Source organism: Anolis sagrei, chromosome 2 (assembly GCF_037176765.1).
Source record: "Anolis sagrei isolate rAnoSag1 chromosome 2, rAnoSag1.mat, whole genome shotgun sequence".
In the NCBI taxonomy this organism is placed as follows: Eukaryota; Metazoa; Chordata; class Lepidosauria; order Squamata; family Dactyloidae; genus Anolis; species Anolis sagrei.
Genome location: NC_090022.1, coordinates 227,765,085 through 227,788,230, shown reverse-complemented (window position 1 = coordinate 227,788,230; position 23,146 = coordinate 227,765,085). Strand labels below are relative to the sequence as shown.

The 23,146-nt window shown below is 37.7% G+C and overlaps 1 protein-coding gene across 4 annotated transcripts in view; it reads left to right on the top strand.

Annotated features, from left to right (window-relative positions):
• Positions 1–23,146, top strand: part of LOC132767329 (transducin-like enhancer protein 1) — an 83,691-nt gene that overhangs the window by 23,488 nt on the left and 37,057 nt on the right. For 2 of the 4 annotated variants that reach the window (XM_060762154.2, XM_060762156.2), the window contains exons 5-8: positions 1,191–1,253; positions 2,311–2,385; positions 15,478–15,682; positions 16,485–16,501. In XM_060762154.2, coding sequence (XP_060618137.1) covers positions 1,191–1,253; positions 2,311–2,385; positions 15,478–15,682; positions 16,485–16,501 — 360 coding nt within the window. Of the gene's footprint in view, positions 1–1,190; positions 1,254–2,310; positions 2,416–15,477; positions 15,683–16,484; positions 16,502–23,146 lie in introns of all 4 variants that reach the window. The other 2 variants (XM_060762153.2, XM_060762155.2) reach the window with 1 other exon arrangement.

Genomic DNA, 23,146 nt, shown 5'->3' with positions numbered 1-23,146 from the left:
ATAGCAAACCTGTGTCCATTTTGGAAAAGTTAGAGATAGGTGCAGCATGGCCCAGGGAATATGCTAGCCATAGGCCCCATCTACACTGCCATATAATGCAGGTTCATAATGCAGTGTAAATGCATTATATGAGTGCCATATAATTCATAAACTGCATTATGAACCTGCATTATATGGCAGTCTAGATGGGGCCATACTCTACCTTTTTCTCCTTCCTATCATGTACTGTAATACTATTGTAATATTAAGGTAGCAGGAATATTGCCCCTCCCATGGTATACCCAGTGCAGATTGCAGAATTTTATGGCTACAAAATGAATTGTTCCCTCTATTCACCCAAATTTTGGGGAGTAGAATTGGCAATTTCCAGTCCTGCCAAAGTACTTCCCAAAGATGTTACTTATTTTTCCTCTCCCATAGTTTGTCCTCAAAGGAAGTCAGGATTGTTTGTAGCCTCATATACATGTAGACAGGGCAGGATACATAGTAGAAATCAATGAAATGACAGGTTTACATAATGCTTAGTATTAAATGAAAGTGGAATAAACAATAGTATGTTCTGCTTTTGTCATAGTTTTCCTGGATTATGAGCCGGTTTATAATTGATCCAAAATCCAAAATAATTCTGTTAAAATTCAGACATAATATATGGTCTACTGTCTTCTAGATTATGAATCCAGTTTGCTTGGGATGGAAATAACAATACAGTATAACATTGTTATATGAATAAGAACTTAGTTGGGTGCATCAGATTTGCAAAACCTGCTTATTTTAAGAATGCTTTTTATTGACATGCTTTGATTTATCTAAAAGTTTCATTTGCTCAGGTGCTTTATCCTCCAGCTTCTATTGCAATGTTACGAAGACACCTTTGTGACAAATGATTTCATACAGTGGCCTAATCATATGAAAAGCAATAGATTTGTCCATTTAAACGCCTTTAGTTCATTCTGGATTTTAACCAGTGCTTTACTTGCTAATGAGCTATTTAATGAAGAATAGATTTGTGTCCTCTTATATGGGGAGATGAAGGGCTGAAGACATAACAGATGTTCTTGATCAGATTGAGCCCTGTTCTGATTAACTATACAATAATCTATAGGCACTGTATATAATGTTGGGCTGCTTTAATTTTTTATAATAATAATAGTTTTAGTGTTTTAATCAAAATATTTACTTTTCCTCTATAGACAGAAATTGCCAAGAGATTGAATACAATCTGTGCACAAGTCATCCCGTTTTTGTCTCAAGAAGTAAGTACAAATCTTCAGCTGTTTAGAGTGAAATTATGTTGCATCTTTGTTTGTAAAGTAGTTAATTTTTAAAGATGTTAATTTTATTAAAATTCACAAGAGTGAGGAACATCTGTTGTAACTGAAGTATGCAGGCCCCCTGTTAATTTGGTCTAGCAGATGAGCTGAGATACACCAACTGTATAACTGGTGAAATAGCTCAACCACAAAATTATTCTTTCCAACACAGGAGGAGGCAGACTTTAAAAGATTATCAAGATTTTTTAATGCCAATGTTATCTTGGCAGCTGCTAATCTAGCCATTTGTTAAATTCTATGTAAATAAAAATGCCGGCATTTAATAGCAACTTTCTAAAGCTTGAGTGGCATTTGTAAAGTATGATTCCTAGAAAAATCAAATACAATATAAAATAAGAATGCTGAGACCATATTGATGCATAATTTTAATTGAGACACAAGAGGGAGGATCATGTTTCAGTGGTTATTGTTGAATTGCTGTTTCATAAAAATAATATTACCATGTCTCTAGCCTACAGGCTTCTGTGATTTTAAAACCTTGACACTTTAGAGGGTGAATTAACATAGTTCTATGCTACTAGAGTTGTGGGTACCCCTGAAACTACACGTCATCTATGTAATAACATTTTTAGTACAGTATCTAGAAAAACCCAACCATGCCATCTGTGAGCCAGAGAAGCAAGCAAAGAACAAATTTTGACTTCTTTCTCTTGGTTGTTGGTCCTGCTAGTTGTAGACACTGCAATAAGCAAACCAAGCATGTGGTTTGTTTATCCTCTCCTGTTGCAAGTGGAACAACTGGGCATATCTCCGATGCTCTGGATTTTGGCTTTTTAATTTTTATAGTGAATACAGGAGATAAAGTATTTATATCTTCACTTGTAGAAGAGTTGCATTTTTTTAAGTTTGTAACTGTTAAATGGCAAGTCACATCTTCTTCTGCCACAGAGAACTCTATACAGTACTAGTTTGCAGTTTAGGAAAATTCCTTTCCTATTTTAAATATTTTTCTTACAATAATTCATGTTTGTCTTTCCAGCATCAACAGCAAGTGGCTCAAGCTGTAGAACGTGCCAAACAAGTGACCATGGCTGAGCTGAATGCCATCATCGGGGTACGTGGCCTTCCAGGTCTACCTCCTACAGTGTGTATAACCAGCTTTTCTTTCTTATTGTTTTGATATTTTTAATGTGTTAATATTTGATGTGTTATAACTGCTTTGATACATAAGACTAATTCTTAAAAATAATTGGTTTTGGCACCTGCACAACTTTCAAATGGTACTAATATTAAAAACACATTTTGTAAGATGATACACATTGAACATCCTTTCTCTGGAATTCTGGACTCCAACATACTCTAAAATCAGCCACGTTCATGGCTGAGATAGTCATGCCTTTGATTTGTGATGAACTTCGGTCCCATTTCCAAGATACCTCATATACATACAAGTATTCCAAAATCTGAAAAAAAAAATTGAAATTCATAACACCTTTGGTCCCAATCATTTTGGATAAAGGATACTCGTACTACCCGATTGGACCTGTATATTCTCATCATACTTTTATTTAATTTGCTTTTTAAAATTTATTTTTAGACTTGTAATTTTGTTCTTCTTTGTGCCTTGGCACTTGGTAGTTGGTTAGTAGCAAAAGCAAGGGCTGTCAAAACTGAGATTGCCAAAGTATTTTCATTGCATTTGATGGCCTGGTGGTTCTCCCCATTCCTCTTCCCTCCTTTGGTACATCTGAACTTTCTGAAGCAATGGGAGATGTTTATTTGCTTTTCTTAGTTTGAAAGAAATGGTTGTGAAGTTTTTGATTTCACTTAACCACAGTTGATCATGTCTTCTGGACCAATAAACGGAGCTTAATTTAAAACCATTATTTTTGAAGCTGGGATTTTTAAAACGACAACAGTTATTGGCAAACAGAAATCTATGCCTAAGCGGAAATGAATATTTCCAAACTTCTTCTGATGATCTGGGGGGGGGGGGGGAGTTTAAAGCTCAGAGTGTATGGTCGTTTGTTTAAGTCATGTTAATTTATAGTTTACTGTTATGTGTGAATACTGTCCTAGTGTGTAGTTGTGAGTGATTGTTAATCCCAGGTAACTAACTTATCTTGCTCTACTGATTTTCATAAGCACTATTACTTCCCCAAGTCCTGTTACTATGTCCAAGAACAATAAATCTGGTTTTTTGTCTTTCCATAGTAAGCAAAAGGAGCTGAAACAAGAAGTGCTTCTCTTCCTTCTGATTTTATTCATATGCAAGTGCCTTGAGCAGATTCAAATTATTCATTTATCAATTTATGCTAATTGCTTGTGAGAAGATGCCCTGCTGGTCTTTATAGTTGCCTCAGACACTTTGTAATGATAATTAGACATGCTGCTGTATGGATTAACAGTGCCATAGTCCAATGACGTCTACAGACAATGGGACCAGTTAATCCATCTGTGCTTAAAATTACATCCCAACTGGAGATGGAAAAAAAGCCCCATAAGAGCGAGGGAGGATTAAAAGAATGAGCCTCAGCTTGAAAACTCTCCTTTTATCAGTTTCTCAATTGTAGATCTGCTGTTGCTTTGCCTGTGGTAAGCTATTGGCAGTCAATTAGGTGAAATAAACTGGAAGGGTGACCTTCATTTCCTTTTAATAGCTATTCCTCCCTGCAATGGGGAGTGTCAGTGGATTTTCAGCTTAAATTTTATTCAAGCTGCTTTATTACACTTGACAGATTAGCTCTGCATAAACATCCCCTGCTTTCAAACCAGGTCCTTGTTTCTCTCCCTTTCCTCTCCAATCATGTACTTTAAAAATAGTAATTAAGTCTCTGTTTGCCTGCTGTCTTTGCAACCCTCACTTGTCTGATAAGTTCTTGACATAAAAGTTCTGCTCAAAAGCTCACCACTCACCAAGCACCTCTGGATAATGGGCATCATGTAAGAAGAAATCTCTGCTGCAGCTACAGAGACATAAGGCAGAAACAAAACAGCGGAAATACATTTTTAAAAAAGAAAATGAAGTTTTACACTTGGTACATGACACTTTTGTGACATGCCTGGCTGGTTTATACTTGCTCTAAAGTGATCCATCTTCCCTGGGAAGAAGATGCAGTCCCTGACCCAAAAGAACAATACTCTGATCCTTATTCTTTTGCAAGCTCCATTCACACAGCCCTGGCTTGCGGCCTCTACCCTTCCCTGTTAATAGTATATTTTTAAAGAATCAGACTGTCATTCATTGACCTAAATCCAGTTGTTAGTCTCAGCCAAAAAAGACCCATTGAATCAGTCAGTTCTACATAATTGTTGACTTTGCATCCAGCAATTGATTCAGTTGGGCTGTTTTACTTGAGGCTAGCAATTGGATATCGGCCATTAGCTTTCATAAGCAAGTTGCATTTTAATCTCATCTGAAAACCTGTAATTGTTCAATTAGGATAGCTTTTACTAGGTGCTGTTTTTGCCTCATTCAATGCAATGCTCTGCAAATTTACTAAGAAGATAATTTCCATGTTCTCTTGGGTTGCTTCCTTGGTAAGTGTATAGAGGATTACAGCCTTACATTACTTGAGGAATTGACATGTCACTTGCCAGTATAAATATTCTTCAGTTTTCATTGAGTGTTCATAAATGCTACATGCAATCCTGTCTAACCCAAACTACCCTAGTCTAGCCCTTCTCCCTCCTCAGCACAGCTGATTTGACAATTCTATTACAGCCTGAAGAATAATCTTGTGCACTGCAAAGCTCACTACTACTGCTACGGCTTTCTTTCTTTTTAAAAACATTTCCACCAAGTTGGTCCAATAAGGGATTCCCTCTGCCTCTTTCTTCTCTGCACATTTGTATATATCAATAATTATCCTACTCTGCACAATAAGTTTCATGCTCTGACATATGCTTGATTTGTTTGAAAGGGATTGTGTGCACACTGGAAAATTGGAGTAGCATAAAATTGGGCTGACAATTCAATGGACCTTTGCTCCTCTTCATTGAACATGCACTGTGTCAGCCTGTCTCCCCAGAGGGGAGGAGGCATCAGGAGCCTGTCTGTTCCTACAAGCAGCAGCTGCACTGAAAGTAAACTGCAGCCCAGTTTGATAGCAGCTGTCAGTATTGTTCAGGGACCCAACTTAGTGTAAAGAACAATTGCGGAGGCCATGCTCTTAAACTGCAGTGTCTTTCAAGCTAATAAAAGAAATAGCAATTTAACGGTTTAGACGTTCATTGTGAGCGTGAAAGGTTGTGAAAGGCTTCTTTTGAAAATGCAAATAGGCTGGTGCATTCTCCAACATTAGAAACACAATCAAGTAGCCAGTGGCTTAACGCAGCTAAAAGGTATTTCTGTTCCATGAAAGTAAGGGCAAGTAGAAAGGGCAAGGGAGCAGAAAAAATGCATTGGAGGATGAAGATTCAGCAGATCCCCAATAGATGTGTAGAATTGCAATAAGAGTTACGTTGATTTTTGTTTAAAAAGCTAAGCTTCCTGGCATGGCACAGCCATTTCAAATAATTGTTGCTAAATTCTTCCTCTGCCCCATTAGTTGAGAGTAACCTACTATAGAGGCAAGGCTGAATTTTTGTTTTCACTCGCCACAGGGATTAGGAGACAAGATGACTTTGTGTGTATGTATGTGTGCAGGGAGAACAAGCCTCCAATTAGTAAAAATGAGAAGTTATTGAAAAATAGACATGTTTTGAAATAAGGGAAACATTAATACACTAAGTAAATGTTTTGAGGTGGGGGCTCTGTTTTACAGTATCTATAAAAATACATCTATCTCCAATATTGATTTTATCCAAATAGTACCATTTGCAGAGTTATGCAACTTGGTAATTATTGCCATGGAAGGAGAGCTGAAATAGGGTATGTGGGAACAAATTGCACAGAGTAGAGACAGGACAGAATATGTACATCCCACTCCTTATGCAGGCAGTTGTGTTCATCTTTGATGGACATGGAGAAAATGTCTCCAGTTATTAAAAAAAGTAAGTGAGGTAGTGACTTAGCAAGCTGTGCACATAAATGCTTTAATGTGGCCCCCTTTCTGCTTCTGTTATGTTTGGGCATGGAAGTAGATTTTCCTTTGAGTGGAGAGAATCTAGATTATGGCATGAAGGCTTTAAGTGGATTATCTTGGTAGAATTTGAAGGGATTGGAGAAAGAAGGAGGAAGATAGTTAAGCAACAGGCTGGAAAATTAAAAGTTGTGCATGCCAAGAAATGTGAATGACAGTTGTAATTAGACCACACTGTTTGCCAATAAAATCACCATATACAGTTTGTGCAGATTGTCAGGCCTCTTTTTTTTAAAAAAAGCAACTTGATGAATTGTGAAAACATTTCTAAGTGTCGAACACAAGAATGAGGCAGTCTGTGAGGGCATTTCAGTTTAGCTTGTTCAAAAAGAATTTGATACTTGAGAGGTGTCAGGTTTCCCCTGGCCCCCCTTTGAGGTGCGCTGCTAATGGTTCTGTGAAATGTATCTCTTGGACTGACAGTACTTGTGAGACAGATTGAGTTGTCGGCCTCCAAACGGCTTTCCATCATTGCATGAGGTGATTGACTAAAGGATTAGCACGATGCTGGATTATTTTTCCTCTACTTGGCGGTGGTTGCCAGCTATCTCTGAGATTGTAGTGTGTGAAGCTTAAGAGGATGAGGTTAACCTCTTGAGGGTTTATTATGAGCATGCAGTTAATCTTTAGAAAGCCTATAAATAACTGGGGTGCATGTTTTGTTGTAAAATAGAAATATGGATGCAAAGGGAAGTGAAAGCAAAAAAGTAATGCTGCAACCTTTTAGTTCTTGCCTTGAGTGGTTTCTGGGATCCTCGGCAGCACTTGGTATTTTATGTCAAATGCAATCCACAGTCTGAGAGTTGTTGTTCTTGTTTTAAAGACAATGGGGGTGGGTAGGAGGACAAAATAACATCAGGTGCCTGCTACACAATATATGAGACAAAAGGCTTAAGTCTTAGTGTATTCAGTGAATGCTCTGCTGGTTGAGACATAGGAGAAGATATTGAATGAAATTTTTGGGAGACCAGATATCTCAAGCTCATAAAATACCTGAGCTTGATAATGTGTTTCTACAATCCTCTACTATAATCTTCTACTTCTTTCTCCAACATTCCTACTATATTTAAATGTGAAACTAAGTTTGTACTACAAGCAAAGCTGTCTGGTAATGGGTGATATAAGTACAGAAACAGACATCCAGCCTTCTGTTTTTTGCCTATCCTGAAGTGCCTTAGCATGTTCATATGGAACCTAAGATAAATTTGTTTGACCAGTGAAAAAGCAGAGCTTGAAAAGTTACTGTTTTGGACTATCTCTCACAGATTCTTGTTTGGGGATTCTGCTAAAAGCTGTTTTCAGATTGTTATGTTGCTCTGTTTCGATTCTCTGTTCTAGAACTTAAGTAAATTCACTTGCATTGGTTGTTGTAAATGTTGTAAATCTGGTTTGCTAAACATACTTTGCTGTGTATACAAAGTTCAGGTTTCGGCCTTGGTTTTCCTCCTCCCCACTTCCTTTTTCCCCACAGAAGTGAACTTGAAAAAAATCCCTGAAGATTTAAGCCCTGGCCTATACTAGAAAACATTCCAGTGCAATTAAAAGCAAACATAGCATTACTTCAGTTATGAATGTTTAACTTTGTAACCACTTTTTAATTTCAAACCATAGAACTGAGCTTTTTCCAATTCTATCTTGTGTCTGCCCATGACCGCATGCAGGGAGACACTTAGTAACTAGCATATGAGGATTTAGCTGCAGCAGAAGGCCAGGAGAGAAATAGGTTTGAGGGGCAGAAAGTAGATGAGAAGTCAGGAATTGAGGCTGTTGGGGGAGGGGGGAGGACGGGTCAGGAAAAAGACAAATTTTGTCTTGCACAGTTAACAAGTGAGTCTGTTGAACAAACTTTGGAGACTATACTTCATTGTCAACATCTGCTGAGCACAAATAACTTGGCTGTGAAAATTTCAGACTCGTTGCAGAACAGAGGCAAATGGACATCAAAGAGAGTGGTCCAGATCTCTCTATCCCAAATTTTATCTGTAAGCTGGTCAGAAGTGAAGATCAAAACCATTGAATGGCTTTATAGAGGCTACCAATCCTGCGACCACTCCATGCATCTTCTCATTTCATTGGAAGACAGACTGCTAGTGGAGGAGTTACTCTTACTTGGGCCTCGAGTAAAGCACTGGGGCATTACCTTCAGAAATGTGTTTGTAGACCCATTGATCCATCCTTTGGTCATTGGGCTGAGTTCACACCCACAGGTTTCAAAACCCCCGAGCATTAGGGTAGAAAGTCCACCCTTTTTGGCCCCTTATTCGTTAGATCATTGTTTTGAGACACCCTCCCTAGTTCCCATCCCTGCTTTTTCTAATTTCCAATCCTGCTCACATTCGCTCCCACTGTTTAGCCCCCTCTCCATAGCAACCTGTGCTGGACGGGGTTGCACTCCCCCTGAAGTCACAGGTCCGCAGTTTGGGGGTTCTCCTGAACTCAGCGCTGACGCTTGAAGCTCAGGTGTCGGCAGTGGCCGGGAGAACCTTTGCACAATTAAAACTTGTGCACCAACTGCGACCATACCTCGTGAAGTCTGACTTGACCATGGTGGTCCATGCCTTAGTTACCTCTAGACTGGATTACTGCAATGCACTCTACATGGGGCTGTCCTTGAAGACGGTCTGGAAATTACAACTTATCCAACGGTCAGCAGCCAAATTAATAACTGGGGCAACTTACAGGGAGTGGTCAACCCCCTGTTTAAGGAGCTCCATTGGCTGCCGTGCACTTTCCGGTCCCAATTCAAGGTAAAGGTTCTTACCTATAAAGCCCTAAACCGTTTGGGACCCGCTGCCCTTCGTGATCATATCTCTCACCATGAACCAGCCCAAACTCTTCAATCTTCAGGGGAGGCCCTCCTTTTGCCCTTGCCAGTTTCTCAGACTCACCTTGTGGGTGCAAGGGAGAGAGCCATCTCCTCTGTGGCCCCCGACTCTGGAACTCATTGCCCGGAGAGATTAGGAAAGACCCTACCTTAGAAACCTTTAAAAAGAATCTCAAGACCTGGCTCTGCCGTTGCGCTTTTGGAGAGTAGTCAGATAATCGTAAGCTATTGCTCCCCTCAACGTTCTTGTCCTAGGAGTACACCCCCCCCCCCCCGTACGAAGGTCTGTCTATCACCCTGTCTCTCAATGATTTCTCCCTTACAAATAATTCTGCTCCTTTGTCTCACCCTGAGTTTTTAAATCATTTTATGTGCATGCAGCCCGCTCACTGTCACTATGTTTGGTTTACTGTTTTTTTAATGCTTTGTGTATATTGTTTATTGTATATGTTGTTTATTTTATTGGAATTTGCGTTTTATTTTATTGTAATTTGTTGTTTGGGCTTGGCCTTATGTAAGCCGCCCTGAGTCCCCGTTGGGGGAGATGGTGGCAGAGTATAAATAAAGTATTATTATTATTATTATTATTATTATTATTATTATATGGCCGTTCTTCCCTTTTTTGTTTTCGTAGACTGGGCTTTGAAACATATTGAAACATTTCTCAGGATATCCCTTCAAAAGTTATGGTGGTATCTTGTGAGCTCCTGAAATGTAATTTAAAAGTCACACAACCAAATTGAACTGACAAATTTGATGGTGAATTATTCTTACATTTGTTTACTTCCTTGAATTGCATTTTAGCCTACTCTGGCTTTTAGTGCTATGCTTGGAAGAGGAAGTCTGCACACTTTTTTTTACAATACCTGTATTTATTTATTTATTTATTGAATTTATATACCGCCACTGCCCGAAGGCTTGGAGCGGTTTGATAATGAGCCTATCACTAGGAGGAGGGTATGGAAAATGTGGTGAAATTATTGTCCACCTTTGTTTGTTGTCCCGTCATAATCCCCTCCTTCCACAGTATTATTGACCGTCATTGAATGCAATATAGTTAGGCTTGATTTTAAAAAATCATATAAATTCAGGTTGAGCATCCCTTATCCTTGAATTCCAAAACCCAAACTGCTCCAAAATTGTCCTCATGGATGGCCAAGATCGCTCAGTGTGTATACATGTGGTTTTATGAACAAAAATTATTTAACCTATTTTATACAATTACCTTCAGGATATATGTATAAGATCTATATGAAACACAAATGAATTTCATGTTTAGATTTGGATCCTATCTCCAAGTTACCTCTTTATGTACACAAATGCAAATGAAGGTATTTCAAACTGCAAATAAAATAAAAATTTAAAAATATAAAACATTCCTGATTTTGATAAGGGATGCACAGCATATATTAAATTTTTGTTTTAATATGCAGGCAGCAGGATGGAATATTTAAGTTCACCAGAATCATTTTCGTTTAGAAGCTTCACAGAGCTGAACCTGCAATATAGACATTTTTTATTATTGTCATCTGAAAGCTGTACCTCATCCCCCCGCCCACCCCATGCAGTTTTTTGAGCAGCAGCCATGCTACTTCCTTCCTTTCATTGGCAGAGTGAACCAAGGATTTCTAGACAAGACAGGAAATTCTTGTAATCCATCTCTTCCATTTGTGGTGAATGTATGTTACAGTCTGTATTGCTGCTTATGATCATTTTTGTATGCCAGTAATTGCAGTTAATGCAGTTGATAGTTAATCCAGTTGGTAGTCTCAACTAGAATTGATAGTAAATCTGGTTGGTAGTCCCAAATCCTGGCATTACTGTCTGAAAAATAATCCAAAATGTGTGTAAACTCCGTTGTTTCAGTCAATCTACCCTGATAGCAACCACATTTAGGCAGAATAAGCAACTCCAGGCTTCTAGATATTTTTGGCATAGCACTCATAGAACTCTTAGTCCGCACAGCCACCAGTCAAGAATTATGGGACTAGCATTCCAAAAACATCCCAACACTGTTGCACAATACACCTCTGGATTTGACATGATAGCCTGAAAGGCCATAACAAGAATAAAATAATTGGTCAGTTTTGGGATGGGCACATTATGATTTATTATGAACAGGTGCAACAAATTCAGCCCTTCTGCACAAGCAAGTAAAGAAAGAAGTCTTCCAATTAACTCTAGTGTCACATTTTTTTTCTGGATCAGTATACATATCCTTTATGGGTGTGGAAGAAGCAGTTATGAAAATAATATGAAGTTATGGCTTTTGACAGACTCTTGTTCTGATGCTGGACATAGTTTCTTAGTTTGTATAAAACATACATATTTGTCAATCACAACACTTCTAGATTTCTCATCTTTCTTGTGCAAAAAGCTCATTAATCCCATAATTAGGATAGAATATCAGACTCTGACCTTGTGTACTAATTATGGGTAACAGGGCTGTCTCATCTATATGTTATTATGAACATTTAAAATACTGTTAGTTTTCTGAATTGCCTAACTATTTTAACCTAAGATTGTGGTTTACACTATAATTCACAAAACCAGTTACTTTTGGTTGTAAGTTGTAAGTTGAATTTTTTTTAATCGTAACATTGTAACTCCTAATGAGCATCCTTCAAATTCTCTTATGAAAAGAAGCGTACTAGGAATAAAGGAATGACTAATATAATAAGAGCATTCTGCACCGGTTTGAATAATAACATTTTTGTCAGTGCAAATTAGACTTTTGCCTTTGTGCCTGATTTATTTCACCAAAGTGTTGGCACAGTTGATGAGTTAGGATATTTGTAATTAACCACAGTCTCTTATTTAAGCCAGAACACAAAACTATAGTCAACCCCCTTCATAATAGGTCACAATTTTAAACCATAGTTTTTAATGCATGGCATTATTTTGAAGCTAGTAACAGAGTTTTCTTATGTGGATGAAGCAAGAAACTTAATTAGAAGTTTTCTGCCATATCAAGTGTTCCATGAAGGGGCATGTGTGATAAGTAGCCAGGGCTTCTTTTTCTCTTTTGAAGACACTAAAACACTGAAGTCAGGATTCAAGTAATCTATCTTTGAGTGGAAAGCACTTTTATTTACAGATAATGGCCTTGCTTTTCTAAAAAAAAAGAAAAAAAGAATAGAGTACAATAGACTGAAATGAATTCTAGAGGGTCTCCTAGCCTTGTGTCAGCTAATTGTTGACACCAGCTGGCACAAGGAGGTAATTGGAAAAGGATGTAGATACTGAATTCTTTGCCAAGAACTTCATGTCTTACTGACTGCAAAAGCATCAACAAGTAATCAGCAATAAAGATATTGAGGTTGCACCATTAATAACAATAATAACATCACACACTTCTAAATGCTTGGGAAGTGTTGGACTTGTGATTTTGTGTTATGAAATCCAGCATATATATCTTTTTTGCTGTGTCATACTGTGTTTTTGTGTCAGTAAAATAACAATAATATCTTTCTATATATCCTGCTTTTCTCCCTCACGGGATTCAACATGGCTTACAACATATTAAAATCATATAAGCAACAATCAAAATGCATCAATAATAAACATAAAACATCATAAAATAAACAATTTGATAACTGCAATGTTAAGAGTTGTGGACTTCTGCTAATCATTTCTGGGGTTATTTTGTTATTAATTATAGACATGTAGTTGAATTGTGAATGAAAAGAAGAGATGGAGATGTTATGAAGACTGCCTGTAATTTTTTGGAGTGAGAGACAGAGGCTTCATCGGTCCACTCCATTGAGATGTGAAAGTGCCACCACTGCCTCAGTGGCATTTCTCCATCCAGAGACCTTTTGTCATTCTATTCATAGGAGGGGGTTCTCCTTTTATATATATATATATATATAAAAGTTTAGGGGCAGTATTAATTTGTATCAGAAAAGGAACCATCCCTTTCTCTGATAGAGTCACAAAAAGAGAGGACTCTGCCCATCCTGGTAGAATCTAAAAGAAGCTTTGGTCCTCTTTACTCTCCCTACTGTAGCACTGCTTCTGACCTTTTTGAATCCCTGGACCAGGAAAAAAGAAGGTTGGTGTTTTTTTCCTTTTCTTTCAGTAGGCTTCCCAGATGGACTCTTTGCCATCTGCCCACTCTCAGTTGTCTGCAGCTGACCCACTTGTCTCTGTCTCCTCCTTGCCTCCACATTCTCTGAGGATACAAGTGATACAGTCCTGTAGACCAGAGGTTCTAAAATTGTGGGTCCCCAGATGTTTTGGCCTTCAACTCCCAGAAATCCCAACAGCTGGTAAACTGGTTGGGATTTCTGGAAGTTGTAAGCCAAAACACCTGGGGACCCACAGGTTGAGAACCATTTCTATAGACTGCTATAATAAATAAATATGGCTGTATTAAAATAAGTACTTCAAAATATATACAATATGTAGTGTGCTGTGTCTGTTAAAATGCTCATGCAATGCAAGTAGGATTCTTGCTAAGATAGAAATGTACTGTAAATAGGAAAAGTCCTTTTTACCATTGGTCTTCATAATAACTATGGGTTGAGTTTTTTAATTAGAGGAAGTGCAGCTGAGTTCCTGACTTGCTCAAAGCAACCTAATAAGCTTGTGACTGAGAAAGGTTTTTAACTCTGCTCTCTCCAAATTGCCATGTACTGGATTTCACTGACTGTCCAAATCACTAGTTTCCAGAATTATATTGATAGTGGGTGGCCAATTTGAACCTGAAAAGTAAGGTTGCTTAATCTAAGTATCTGCAAGGGAAAGAAATTTCGATTTTGCCTTCAGACTCCCTAAATTATCATTTCTTTTAAAAAGTATCTTCCTGTTGGGAAAATAGAACAGACAGTTTTGTTTTTTTAAATAAATAAAATTATTAAAATGCTAATCTGTAACCAACATATTAACTGAGATAGTGTGAATCAAGCTGTGTGTAACACAGCACCTTGTTCTAATAACTCCAGAGAGTTGCAATTTGTCTGAAGTCATGAAAGCAGAGAGTCTTGCTTACAAACGTAAGCAATCTGATCAAATTTGGGGAGAAAAAAGGATAATTGGATGGACCTCTTGTGTGGCCATTAGGTATCAGTGCCATATATATATTTCCCTCGGAATATACCCCATGGAATTCAGAATGGTTAAGTAAATATGTAAAAGATTGAAACTTCTGTGCAGTTTAAGTGCCCTTATGTTTGTATTCGGTCACAATTGTTGTTGCAGTCCTCTGTTCACATTCATTTCATTTTCATTTGGGTGAGGTTATGCTTAAATGTGATCTACTGTCTTATCATTTGTATAACCTCTAAGGTCTGAAACAATGCTTTCACATAACATAAGAAGTATGATGTGACAGTTCTGGTATATTGCGAATGTGTAGTCATCTTTGTTTCGTACTTAAAGTAGATTATTTGTTGTGACCTGTGAATCGGGAGCTCTGGCTTGTCTCGCCTCACTCTCACAGTCATAAAGCAAGAACAGGCTGCTTTTTTTTTTATTTTGCTTGTCTTGTGTGCCATTTGTGCTTGTAAGAGGATTCAAGTGGGAACAATTGGGCAGCATGCACTGGTATTCTATTTCATCTATGATCACTCTTTAAAATTTAAGCTAATCATGCCCTGCAAAGGTAACCATTGTGAACTGAATCTCAAATATCACATCTTTTGGGTTACAATAAACAAAGTGAAGTTTCCATCAAATCTGCCATCTGTCTGGTTTCTGGCAGTGCTTATGTGGGGTATACATTAAGAAATGAAAGGATGGGAACATTTATAAATGTTAAGTGCCAAAATGAAGCTGTAAGGTAAGGGCTTACAGTTGACAGCTGAACATAACAAATATTCCTACTGGAAATTGCTGCAGTGCCTTTTTTAGACATAGCCTTCCAAGCCATTGTTTCTATCTTTATTCAAAGCAGTTGTGAAAATAAGCTTTTGGGGGGAGGGGAAGGAAGGGGGATATGGGCCAGCAGTCTTTGCATCTACACTAATTCTGTTAATATAGAGGTGGATTTGGAGAGGTGCCAGATGTCTTTACGAGTCTAGACGGCACAAATCTCCTGTTAGTCAGGCTGTAGATTAAATTACATGGCTTAGTCCTGTAATACAAAAGAGGATCAATATCTGAGGAAATATTCAAGCAGTTGTGAAATCTAGTATGGGGTGATTAGCTGGAGCAGGCTGGAATGAGGGGTAGGCTTTGAAACAGGAAGTAGTATTGAGTTCACTTGGCTAACCAATCCTCCTTCTTTTTTCTCATATCTTCAAAACTCCCTGCTCCATGGTCCACATCTACCTGGAAATGCTTCCACAAATAACAGCAGCAACAGTTGCAAGCTCAGCACCTCTCGCATGGCCATGGACCTCCAGTGCCTCTAACTCCACACCCATCAGGACTTCAGCCTCCAGGAATCCCTCCCCTTGGGAGCAGTGCTGGCCTTCTTGCCCTCTCAAGTGCTCTGGGTGGGCAGTCCCACTTGGCAATAAAAGATGACAAGAAGCACCACGATGCAGACCACCACAGAGGTGAGAGGCATGGGAAGCCTGATTAGGAGCCTTGTGAAATGAATACTTGCACGTTGCGGCAAATTGTGGGAATCTCTAAATGAAAATGAGAGCTGTGTAGAATGAAAACCAAGAACAAACTGATTGCCAAACATTAAACCAATAGTTCTACATTGATAAGACGGCTAAAGCAAAAAATTCAGCTTGAAGGTTTCCAGTATTTGAACTTGGAGATCATTAAGGATCTCCTGTTTTCGTGAAATGCAGGGCATTTTGACATCTAAACCGATGTTTAGTTGTAACCTCAGTGGCCTGCACACTATTGTGGAAAGTTGTTGAGACAGAATAAGTGGGTATTTTTTTTCTTACATTCCCCATTTTTATTGTTGTTAATATTATTATTATTATTAAACAAAATAATCTTTAATGCAAAGGGAGTGGGTGAACAGTGGACAGAGTCAAATTTTTAGATGAATGTGTTGAAATGAAAGGTTTCAAGCATTGCATCTGTTTTGTAGGTTTGTTTGGGAAACGTTTAAATATTTGGCAAAATTGCACTTGAATAATTTTCGAAGAAAATAAGTAATTTATTCTGTCATGGAAAGAACTAGGCTTTGTGTATGGTTAAAACTGTAAATCATGTTTACAAAATGTAATTTTCAGGAAATCACTGTATTAGGAATGTGCAATGACTTATATAAATAAAAGCCATTTTAAAACTGTTCGCGGCTTGTGTTCTAATTTTCCCCCCTTTTTTATTTCTGTTCTTGCCTCTGTGTCTGAACGGGCATGTCTGTGCATTTCTTGGTTACTACGGGAACAGACAGAGATCCGGGCACAGTAAGTACCAATATTCCTGCTAATGTTAACATTTTCAATTACTAAGTAGTTAATAGCCCAGATAGTTTTATTTCCTTCCCAGTAGGCTTCCATGCTGTATCTCCCTTAGTTTAGATAATGGGCATGATGCCTCTTCTTCAGCACAGCAGTGCTTTCGTGGAAGAATTAAAAATTATATATATATCTTAAACATCATTTTTAGTTACTATAATAAATTCCTTGTAAACGAATCTAGATTATGTTTATGTACTTTAAAAACAGGTGAGTTTGTTAAAAGCAAAAAACAGACACTCTTATACCTTATTCATTGGAGATTTGATTTTTTTAAAATCTTCACATATGCTTAAGTATGTGATCACTGTGACAGATACTTCCTATCTAAGTGCATTATTTAAGATAAAAACTATATATTTATATTTTAAAACCTCTTGTTATTTTTGGGTTATCATTCCATTAAAAAAAACATTTCTTTTAAAACATTACTATATATTCTGGTGTAGTCACCTGTTTGTAGTGCCTAGTAGATACTCAGTTGTGTCATGAGGCAAAACTGTTCATTGATGTCGGAAGTCACAATACGTCTTTGCCCTGTACTTTTGAGGCAATACTTTTGTTGCAATAGTCTAGTCAGTATCATTATAGTATTAAATAGTGTTGTATACATTGCTTCTAATTTGATTTTTTTATGCTTCCTATAATTTCTTGAAATAACTTAAAATTCAGTTGCAAGTGTAGAAATACAGTTTAGTCAATTTTGGGGGAAGACAAAATTACCCAAAACAGCAAATATAACGTTTTTAAATGTGAAAATTTTCCAGCATTCTCTCAATGCTAGAAATTGGAGAACTGACAGAAAATTTCATTTGAGAATGAAATTGCCCCTCCCCCAAAACTAAAAATGTGACTCAAAACAGTGTGATTCTATTGGTGTTGCTTACTACTTTTCTCAGACACTCTTGAAACTATTGAGTTATAACAGCAAAACAGTTAGCTCACCTTTTGTTAGGTACATGCTTTAAGAAAGACAATTCAATATCTTTGAACTTCCCTTAGAGTTTCAATGCCATTTATATCTTATATGAAGTGGGGTTTCTTCTTCAACCCACCCCATTCAAAGGTCAAGGGCATTTTAGGGGCTTTGGACTTTGGCAGGAAGAGGAGAGGATGTGAAAGTCAGTTTTGGTTCACTCCGCTCCTCCATCTGTAGGCAGACATCTTAGATGAAAGTAAGAGGTAATTTTTGCTGTTTTACCTGTTTTCTTGCCTGCACAAAAAAATGGAAAATTGGGAGGAGACTGTCAGGGTAAGAAGTATTGCCCAAAACCCATGTCTTCTCTTTCTCTCTTCTAAATCCATAGCCAGATCACAAACTGTTCGGTTCACAAAAAGCAAGTTAGAATCCAAGTCTACATTACAGATTGTTCATTTTGACCTGTTACCGATAATTTAGTACATTCATATGCTTTAAAGAAATCAACTAGTTTACATAAGGGTATTTGGTTAAAAGTGACATGTGCCACAATTTAAAAAGTACTGTAGATCTCTGGCCTTCACAGTGTTGCTTTTCTGTCTGTTTGCTTGTCATTTTATTATACTGACAAGCACTGGTATAGAGCGTGGTACTATGATTGGGAATCACTGTCCTGTAAATCAGTTCTGTTCTCCTAGGCCAGTTCATTGAACTCAGGAAGAAACCTTTTTTCCCTAAAGTCCCTCGGTAAAAAACAATTGGAACAGAGACTGAGTCACCACCTCAAGCCACTGTTCAGTTAGACCAATCACCTCTCTTTTCCTATATTGGCTAAGTGGACAAGGAGCAAAGTCAACTAATTCCCAATGCTGAGGCTTATCTGCTCCCTAAAGAGACAGATGGATCTGAGCCATATCTTTGTTGCCGTTTCTTCAAAACCAGCTCCTCAAAGCAGTGAGTGAAGATGCAAAACAGCTAACACTAAGAACTACAACAATGCGTGAATTAAAATCTAATGCATATAAACATAAAAATAGAATTAAACATAGAAATATTAAAAAATATATAGTTAAAAGCAATATAATCAAACAAATCTATTATGGTAAATTACATAAAACACAGCACTCCTTGGCTTGGTCTTAAAAACACTTCTTTAAACATCTGCCTGAATAAAATGGTTTTAGCCTGCCGCAGGATGGAGGCAGCAGGGGGTTATGGCTTTGCTGGGCATGGAGTTCCAGAGTCAGGAAAAGCAATGAAGGAACAAAGCCATATTAATCAAGATGCCAGCTGTTTTTGAAGCACTTTTCCTGTTTGTTCTTCAGCTAATGACATGTCTCTTCTCAATGCATGGTGTTGTCTGAATGGTAAAACTTGATTCCTGACTGAGATGGTAACAGGAAGGAACAGCCATGCTCTGAATATCATCCAGTCCTATGTTCTGCAAAAGTTCTCAACACATGATGTAGAACTTTCCAGCTTCTGGATAACTGCAAATCAGAACACTATTTTTGTCTTTTAGTATAAGTGTAGAACAACTTCCATGATTTGAAAATACATTCTTATGGAAGAGCACATCTTGGGTTCTGCCCAATATACTGAACCTTGACATTTTATAATGTGGTTGGATATAAAACTGCCAACAAATACCAGGCGCTGTAGGCTTTATTTCAGAGGAAGGAGCTAGCAAAACCACGTCTGAGTATTCCTTGTTCAGGAAAACCCTATCAAATTCATGGGATTGCCATGACAGAAAATCCATAATAGAATGAACACATAATTGTCTTGGTTACTATTAAAAAGGCCAGTGAACAAAACAAAGCATGCACTACACATGAGCAAAAAATAAACAGCAAAGTTTGAGTAATTTAAAGAATGTTCATAAATGTACCTAATATAGGCATTCCCCAAGTTACGAACAAGATAGATTTTGCAGGTTTGATCTTAAGTTAAATTTCTATGTAAGTAGGAACAGGTACATTTTTAAGTGTAGCTCCAGCCATATCTATCTGTCTGTCTGTCTGTCTCTCTATTTATCTTTGGATAGCATAGGGAAGGGTTAACACCCCTGTGGTGTTTTGCTGTCTGTGCTCCTGTTCAGAAGATTTCACCTCACTTTCTGTCCCTGTGATAATTGGATTTTGAAAAATATGGTTTGTTGTGGAACTAGGAATGGTTTTTTCCCCCATGATAAATGTTCCAGGAGTGAATTTCCCTTTGTAGGAGTAGATTTCTCTCACTTCATGATGTCTCACCCACCCACCCCCTTCTTAACTAGTAGTCGTATGTAAGTCAGATGTTTGTAACTTGGGAACTGCCTATACTCTGAAGAAAAGAGTTAATGTTATATGCCATAAGAAATTTAATCCACTTCAGTAGGTTTATTTGAGTTCCATGTTAAGTAATTTTTTTATGTCACCCAGAGACAGCTTTCCAGAGACTCTGGAGTTTTTCCTTTGAGGTATGCCAAGATTGGATACTATTCTACATCGAATTCAGAGGGATAACAAGTTTAGCCCTTTCCCAAATCTCTTATTTTTTACCTATGCATAATGCATGCTAACTTCAGGTTCACTTAGGCTTTTGTCTCTTGCCATATCAAAGAACATTCTAGCCTGTACTACACTATCTCTGATCTTGTAAAACTGCGCTGTCCCATCTAGACCTTATCTATTTATGAGGCCTGTAAATGAGGTGCTAATAAAACTAGTAAAAACAGTTCCATAGAGAGAAAACACATTGATTTGTAAATTACTTCTCCACAGGAAGTGACTTCCTCATATGGAGAAAAATTCACAAGAGGGCATCAAATAGTTGCCTTAATAGCAGCTAATGTCCCTGCAAGTCCAACAAGTATTAAGAAAGACTGACTTGTACCTTGCCACACTCACTAGGTCCATTAGGAAGAGGCTGACAAACCTGTTTCGAGTGGGAGCTGAATGTTAGGGGTGACCTCTAATTTTGGGTTTAACACAGAGAAGTTTTGTAATACCTCCTGCATCAAGTGGGGTAGAAGAGACCATCTACCATTTGTTATACTAGTATCATGTGATAAATCAATTGTGTGACAACTGAAGCCCCTTCTACCCTGCCCCATATCTTGGGATCTGATCCCAGATTATCTTCTTACCCCAGATTATATGGCAGTGGAGATTCATATAATCTAGTTTAAAGTAGATAACCTGGGATCAGATCCTGGGATATAAGGACAGTGTATATGGGACTTGATAATCACCTCCACACAAAATCCTATGTGGGATGTTATGTTTTGCGTTCCTCTGAAAGAGGGAGCAATGATTAGAGGGGCATACATGGCCATATAAAATCTAGATTATTTGCTTTGAACTGGATTATGTGTCAGTGTAGACTCATATCATCCAGTTGTGGATTATCTGCTTTGATAATCTGGATCATATGACAGTGTAGAAGGGGCCATTGTCTACCAGGTTTACTGGATCTTGTCCTTGTAGATCTGTATAAATACATGGTATGCACAGAGCACTGGGATATCTATGTGTATACAATGAAAATAAGTCATAGGAAATTTCTCTGCATATGTTAAATAAAATCAAATCAGGGGTTTTGGCCAAAACTTTAATCATTGTATCATCATATAAATTCTAAGGAAAACATAAGTGGATGGTGAAACTGCTGACTCAGATATGTTTCATCATCATTTGGAAATGGAATCCTCTTGTTTCAACTAAAAGATGTATCAAGATATATTCCAACTGACACAGAGAACTGTTCCATGAAATGGATACAATAAATATGTTAACCTTTTAAGGATAAAAAAGGAGTTCTCTAAACCCAAGGTAAATCCTACAATTTCTGTGTATGATCTGGGACACAACATTTCTGTATCCTGACAGAGAAGACAAGTTCTTATCTCCTATATATAACACTCGAGCTGACATTTCTGCTCAGATATATAGCCCTAGAATCAGTGTCTTTCGGTCAACCTTCCCTTGTATTGAATTCTACCAGAAGGCCACACTTTACCCCACATCAAGACATTTTTACAGAGTGCACTGGCTGGAAGTTGCATCTTTTTTCAGATTGTGAACTCCATAATCTAGCGAGAAAATTGTAGACACTGCCTCAGACAAATGTAGATACTGCCTCCTCCACTTCTCTCGCATGATGAGGGATCACAATCTGATACTTCTCATACTCACAATGACTATGTCGCCCAATGTGTATGAACTAAATGTTCATGTATTAGAGCTTTGAAAAATATCCATGTTTATTTGCACATCCAACTTGTATGTGTAGTTGTGTTGATGTTAGGCCATTCTGTTAATGTGATTAAACAACACAATGATCAATAAACTTTTTTTTTTTAAAAAAGGAAAATGTTAAATACTGTATGCTCCTCTGCTCCTTTTAGCTTGTATATATTTTTAAATTCATTGTTGTTATTTTTATGATATAATATGTCAAAAACTTTGAAGAAACATTCAGAACAATACTTGGTATAAGTAGACTAGGAAATATCCTTTCTTCAGAACTAAGATTCTATGTGATCTTGAGGAGATTGGCAGTGTAACCCTCTTGAAGGTTTGACCTAGGACCAGAGTTTACCACTCCAGTCAGCAGAACAGCTGATATGTAGTGTGTGCTCAGCCTAGCACAGAAGAAGAAAAAATGCCATACTGTCACATCCAGGATGGGGTAAAGGTAACACCAACAGTCAATACTGTTTAAAAACTGACAGGAGACAATCCACAGCATGTGATCAGAGTTCTTCAAGATAATGTTATTTCCTCATGGCATTGCCACAGCACCTTAGCACACGAATTCTCTAGTGAATAGTTTTCAATAGAATCATAGAGTTGGAAGAGACCTCATGGGCCATCCAGTTCAATAGATCACTTGTAGCCCTGCAGGAATGGGTTCAAGACTCAAAGTGCAACAACAATAATTTTTGTGTTATATGAACAGCACACAGTTGCAATTCAAGCTGTAGCAAATTATATTTATGTTCATATATTGCAGGGCTACTTCATAAGTTCTTTAATACCCCGTGTTGCAAATGCAGCAACGCTTTTTGAATAACATGTTATCTAGAATTACATGTTATGAGAATGACAAATTGTATACACTGTTAAATGTCAAGCGTTTCCCTCCTGTTCTTTGGTGGAAGTACTAGTGAATATTTCAGATTATTAGTTAAACAAGCAATTAATGTTGACAGTTATATAACAGGTATGGCTTTAACATTTATTGGAATGAATTGGTTATGTTGCGTGGGCTCTTGTAAATTTTAAAAGACCTATACAACACGGAGTCAGGCTATTTGAGAAACTGCAGTTTCCCTTACAAGCATGACTGCTTTTTAATATTTTCAGAATTAGCTCTTCTGTTGCTCCCAGCACCTTCAGAGGAATGTTTTATAGGAATAATATTGAGATAGTTTTCTTGGTGGCCACCCAGGCTGTGGAATCCCTTATCATGAGAAGGTATGCTAGCCCCGTCTCTGTTTTCTGTCTGTAGCCACAAACAGATTTTAATTAGGTTAGGGTTGCAGTGCTGAACATAGGATATGGCTCCTGCAGATTTAATTCTTAACAGATCTTGGATCAGGAAAGAAGTACTGTAAAGTTCCATCAGGCAGAACAATGCCCTGTTTCTTTCCCCATCCCCAAATCCTACTTTTCAGTTGTTGCAGTTCA